This window comes from Triticum aestivum, chromosome 7B (genome assembly GCF_018294505.1).
Source record: "Triticum aestivum cultivar Chinese Spring chromosome 7B, IWGSC CS RefSeq v2.1, whole genome shotgun sequence".
NCBI classification, from domain to species: Eukaryota; Viridiplantae; Streptophyta; class Magnoliopsida; order Poales; family Poaceae; genus Triticum; species Triticum aestivum.
The window spans coordinates 713,760,716-713,766,848 of record NC_057813.1 but is presented as its reverse complement, the minus strand read 5'-3'; the positions used below and the strand labels follow the sequence as shown (position 1 = coordinate 713,766,848).

The window sequence follows — 6,133 nt, the reverse complement described above, 5'->3', positions numbered from 1 at the left end:
GGGGGCAGGCCCCTGCTCGCCCTCCCTTTGGCTCCACCACTGTAACAACTCGACTTCATTCTTGTAACATAACTCAACTGGGTATTTCCGGCTCATCCAGTGCCTATACAACTCAACCCAAATCTCAGCAATCTCTTCTAGTGCCTATAGAACTCAACTCGGATCTTAGCTATCTCTTCTTCCTTTGTTGTACCATTACCACAAGATTGGCGACGAATGTCTTGCTTGAGTTAGACCCCTAAAAAAAGTAGATACACCTTTGACGTGTTTGCCGATCGGCCGTTGGCTCGGTAGCACTTCATGGCAGCCTTCCCTTTTTAGTATATTTTTGTCCTAATCAAATAGATTAGAAAATATTTTGTCCTCATAATAAGAAAAGGACAAAGATCATACTACATGTTTAAACAAAATTGGAAAAGCACACATGCGAACAACTGTGAACGCATTTAATTTTTCTAGAAAAGTCATAACTTTTGAACGAACATCAAAATTAAGATCCGCTTTCACAGTTAAAATCCTCGCGATGTGCTCTTCGAAACTATATCCCACATGAGTATGTCTCGTCAAACTTCTTTCTGTGCAATTTTGTCTCTATTTTGTGCAACTGCCCAAATTGTTGATGTACAACTACCTAATAGTCCATGTGCGACTTTCTCTCTATCCATGGATGTGCAGTTTTCATTGACAGCACCTCACCCCAAACTACCCACTATCAAGTGAGATGTGCAATTTTGTCTAATGTCCCAGTCAACTTCTTAGTAGTCGATGTGCAACTTCTTCCCTATAGTTAGAAGTGCGGTTTTTACTGTTTGCCACCATGGTCAACTGCCAAGCAGTGGATGTGCAACTTTGAAAATTGTCCCAACCAACTACCTAATGGTCGATGTGCAACTTTTCGCCGTTCCCGTGGGTGTGTACTTTTCATTGCTTGCACCCCTTCCCACCCAACCCCTAGTGAGATGTGCATCTTTAGGGTCTCACTATAGACAAGTTTTCTCTACCCTCATGGTCTTATGGATGTGCAGTTTTTCACCATCCAAAAATCCATGTAGGTGTGATGTGCAACTTTATCTGCTGCCCCAGCCAACTGCCGCGTAGATTATGTGCAACTTCGCTTATTGCCCCCGCCAACTAAAACTAAATATCCACAAGTATGGACGGGAAGGAGTTGCCATTGACTACTATAAAGTTAGCTAAAATAATAGAGTAACTTGCACATATAGCTGAAAGGTAGGTGGGGCATGATACGACAACAATGAGAACCTATATCATCCATGAATAGGGAACGGGAGGGTTGCACATCGACTACTAGGTAGTTCACCGGGTAGTAGACTAGTTGCACATCACTAAAAAATGATTGTCATGGTTGCTAGGTTGCAAATCTCATATGAATTTTGATCATGTAGCTTTACAAAATAGTTTTGAAAGAAGTTACACCATGATGTACTAAAATTGCACGGATCTGAATTCCGACGCAAGGTTTGAAAGATATGACTTTTTGAAAATTTGTAATATGCACATCCAACATACATGGAATTAAATGCGCTGACCTTCTCATGTGACCATTATTAGTACATGTCATGTTATGAATAAAAACAAAATTTAGACCACAAAACTGCATGCATACTCGTGTGAGAGCCGGCCGCTCGGTTTTACCAAAGGGCACTACTCTGTGCCGGCACACCGGCCCAAATTTGGGCCGGTCGGCCCGCAGCCGTCCGATACGCCGGATAAGAACCGTTCGATTACAGTCTAATTTTCATCGCCGTTCACCTCTCGCCCGCAAAGAACAAAAAAAAGTCAACCAACAGCGCGCGATGCCCCGGGCCTCGAAGAACTGCCCGCACGTTCTCCGGCCGTCTGCCCTCGTCGCCGGTCACCCGCTCGCCGTTGCTGCCCTCGTCGCCGGTCGCCGTTGTCGCTGTCGGTCGCCGTCGCCGGCTTCGTGTATGCAGCAACCTGCTCCGGCGGTTGCAACTCCCCATGGCGACGGTCACAGCTCCGGTGCGGCGACGCAGCTCCGATGCAGCCGGCCATCCTCGTCGCCGGTTGCAGCCTCAAAATGGCACAGCCGCGTCGCTTACAAACCAAAATAGTGGTCATAGCAAATACCAATGCCGATTCCAGCAAAACAAACACACCATGGAAGCAAAAAAAGAAAATGGGGCATCGGTTGCAGGAAAAAGCTCGCACAGAGGTGGAACCAAAAACATGAAACACCGGTTCCAGCAAAAGACACTGGTTGTAGCAAAATCAAGACGCCGGCAGCAAAAAAATGGGTTGCTTCCAGCAAAATCCGAAGACTGTAGTAGCACAAAATGGGGTTGGTTGTAGCAAAAAACAAACTGGTTGCAGCACCACCATCGGCCCGCGGTCACCATCATCGGGCCGTGGTCACCACCACCGTGGGATGGCCCCCATTGGTTGCGGCAAATCCCGTCGCCGGTGGTAGCTTTTCCCGATGCCGGTTGTAGCAAAATCGCAGCACCGAGTCGCCGCCACAATTTCACCGACGCCCCCCTTGTAACAAATTTGGTCGTCGGTTGCAGCATGGCGGTCACTGGTTGTAGCACGGCCTTGCAGCGGCGGAGCTGTGAGTACGCCATGACCGTGGCCGGAGGAGGACGAGAGGGTAGGTGGTGGACGACCATGGCGCCCGAAGGAGCTCGCCGGTGTCGACCTCCTGTTCATGCTACAAGGAATCTGCCCCGAGGAGCTCGCCGGTGACGACATGGCGCCCGCGCAAGGAGCTCGCCGGTGATGACCATGGCGCCCGCACAAGGAGCTCGCCAGCGTCGCACGAGATTAGGAATAGAAGAGAGAAGGTATGAGCAAGCTTGTGTTTTTTAGGCTGGGGGAATGAATGGACGCGCCGCACATAAGCATTTACCTAAACCAAATAGTGCGTACGCACTTTTGAGATTTCAAGGATACACTTCTGCCGTGCAATCCCATGTTGTATTTCTAGCACGTTCAATAGAGTGGTCAATTGCACAATGCACTCGCGCGTGCATATGAGCGTGGTATCCTAACCTTAGAGAAAATGACAATTCCATATGTTTCACCTTGGAGAAGGCGCGACGGAGCACGTGACAGAGATGTCTCACCATTGATAGAAAGCAGAAATAAGAAGACAACAAATGTTCTTTTCTACGGGCAAATATAACACCATCAGTTTGACAGTACAAGGTTACTCTGGAACCAGGGCACAACAGGGATGCTGAAACAGCATGCGTAGAAGCATCGGAAAGCGGCTGACGAATTCTAGGCCATGCATAATCTAGTCCATCCTGCCCTTGAGCACCCGCTCTTGAACTTCGGTCGGTGTCCTGCAAACCCAAAGGACAAGACGTCAAGGAACTAGATCAAAAAAGTTGGTTAACGGTAGTGGTCAAATGGCTTAAGCGTGGATGCAATACAGCTTCAAGCTTTCTATCCATGCATTCTTTATTGTTTCCTTCGTACTGATTTATTTCCAGGCAAGGTGGGTGCCCCATCAACAATACAAGGGTCAAATTATGAGCCGGTAACAGAGGTGAGTAGTGAACTTACACAATTAGAACATAGCCTCCCCACCCACTGAGGCAATCGCGATCAACTGAAGACAACAGGGCTTGTGATATGGTCTCGAAGAGTTCCTCGGGTTCCTTTTGCCATGGAAAAAAAGATGGTGTCAGGCAACTTGTATCACAAAATGACAAAATAATGGCAGTAGAAGAGTTTGCAGCCTAAAGCACAAATCAATGATCGCCAATGAGGCTGTATAAAATATGGTAGGCCCACAAGAGAAATGTGAATTTGATGCGTCTCATGATTTCATCTCACAAGAACTAAGTAAATAAAGCCTCATTGGCAATACAAATGCGTACCATGTTGGGTTTGTACATGGATTCACAAGCACCATATAGGGACTCTGATGCTGTCCCTGAGACAACAAAATCCTTAGCAAGTTCCCTGGACATGAATAAATAGGTACAGTTAGCTCACAAGATGACTAGATGAGAGCGGGAGGCATAATGAGATCTACAAACCACATATAGATAACCAACGAAAAGCATAATTAGGTGTTGTGCTTCTATATGAAACTATGTAAGTGCTAAGGTCTTGTTTCAGAATGGAGTGAGAAATGAAAATGATTGCCAGTTTCAGAAAAGAAACAGTTGAAGGGAGTTAACCAATGCCCAGCATACCAATTATATGGGACAAAGAGATTGTGTCAATTGTGTGCAAGTGTATTTATTGGTTGGTGGGTCAAATGAGCAACATTCTGGGTAGTGATATGCTCTCCCAAAAAAAATCCTAAATATCTTTAGCCATATTGCTATTAATGTGGGTTATACAAATCAAATCCTCAATGTGCTTTAAAATTCAGGTTTTTCACTTCGGCCATGGAAGCAAAACCAACTCCTGTCATGAGCAGTCATATATGAGCCAACTTGTTGATGATTTACTGGTTTTTCAAAATCAGGTCAATTTTGGCTTAGTTGGCGGGCCTATATATAATTTTAAAAATCGTGAAGGGAACTTACCCTTACCCCCTGAACCAAAGCAGGCATAGTACTCAACAGAATAAACAGTAGCAATGCCAATGAGAAGCAGATAATCAACCAGAATACCATGTGTATGAAATACATGAAAAAAATGTGCAGAAGGCAAAAACGCACACACAAAAAAACTGATACCTACTTTGCACCAATGCAGTCCATGGTACAAATAAATGGCTCGTCGTCCTGTCCAAGTCCAGCAATAATTGGCTGGCAGAAGTACGGCCCAAATCTGGTGTTTCATTAGCACACAAAAGTTAGATTAACCTCTCTCTGTTATCAAATCACATATAATGAAGACACACAGTTTAGCATAGATAGGACAGAGGTCAATATTACTCCCTCCGTCCAAAAATAAGTGTCTCAACTTTAGTACAATTATGTATTGAAGTTAGTACAAAGTTGAGACACTTATTTTGGGACGGAGGGTGTAATATACAAAGGCTAAAGACTTGAGTACCTTACTGCGTAGGTAGAAACATTAAAGAATCAAGCTTATCAATCAGAAATTGTGGTTCATATCTAACACAATTGGCCAGCTAATTACCAGGACTTCACTGTTGACCTATGGTTCTAGTTCCAGAAGTGTTCAGTTTTACTTTATAAGCTATCTATGAATTTTATTGATGCTCAGCTAACTTCCTACTCATGGATGTAACTCTTTTGAAGTACTACACTGTCCAATAGGTCACAACACTGCAAAATACTGGATAGTACTTTTGAGCAAATTAACAAGCAATAAAACTGTGAAAATTAATATATTTCTTGCACTAAATGGATCACTCGATAATCAAGGTAATGGCACCTGCTTTGCAGCTTTGTTCTCGCTTCTTAGTATACGCCTATATGTTTATCCAAGTCGTAAATATTAGGCAAACCATAACGTTATGGTGATGGTACTTATTGCAAATGTCTATACTGAATCATAAAAGTAGCGGCCTCTAATCACTATTCAGTTTGTATAACAAAGGTCTTAAGCCACCTAAGAATAAATGAAGCCTGGAACAGATTGTTACACCTATATACGTATAACATTAGACAGTTAACATGGCCTAATTTGCACGTTTCAGCACAATACTAAACCCCAATTGGCCTTCAAATATATGTGCACATCATCCAGCTAACTACACTAGTTTCTCCGCACGTTGAACAATTCAATTCGGGCTGCAGTTGCATCAGTGTTAAAAAGCCCTCACCTCTTCTCGTAGAGCATGGAGGAGACGAGGCTGGCGAAGGTCTCGGGCTTCATGTCGCGCTCCTCCCGCAGCTGGTACAGCTTGTGCTTGAACACGAGCCGCTGGTACCTGCGCGCCGACGCCAACAAACAAACCCTAAGCAAGACAAATCGATCAGGGGCGAGAGGGCGGGGGGATCTGGTGAGGGGGGTGGCTCACAGCGTCTGGGCGTCGGAGGCGAGGCCGGAGAGGCCGATGTAGAGCTTGCCGTGGATCTTGAAGACCCGCTGGAAGTCGGTGGCGACGGTCTGCAGCTGCACGCCGAGGCGGCGGTCGCTGGCGATGGCGAAGCAGTTCTTCCCCACCATCGCCACCACCGCGGAGCCGTTGTACTCGAAGATCTGCGCGGGGGCG

At 45.6% G+C, this 6,133-nt stretch overlaps 1 protein-coding gene across 1 annotated transcript in view; it reads right to left on the bottom strand.

The window, feature by feature from the left end:
• Nucleotides 1-3,090: 3,090 nt before the first annotated feature.
• The window catches only part of LOC123161414 (proteasome subunit beta type-3), a 3,554-nt gene continuing 511 nt past the window's right edge, over nucleotides 3,091-6,133 (bottom strand). The window contains exons 2-7 of the mRNA XM_044579251.1: nucleotides 5,939-6,120; nucleotides 5,741-5,848; nucleotides 4,687-4,776; nucleotides 3,870-3,954; nucleotides 3,553-3,647; nucleotides 3,091-3,329 (exon numbers count right to left, since the gene is read on the bottom strand). Of these exons, the coding sequence (XP_044435186.1) occupies nucleotides 3,281-3,329; nucleotides 3,553-3,647; nucleotides 3,870-3,954; nucleotides 4,687-4,776; nucleotides 5,741-5,848; nucleotides 5,939-6,120 (609 nt within the window). The 3' untranslated portion in view covers nucleotides 3,091-3,280. The remainder of the gene's footprint in view (nucleotides 3,330-3,552; nucleotides 3,648-3,869; nucleotides 3,955-4,686; nucleotides 4,777-5,740; nucleotides 5,849-5,938; nucleotides 6,121-6,133) is intronic.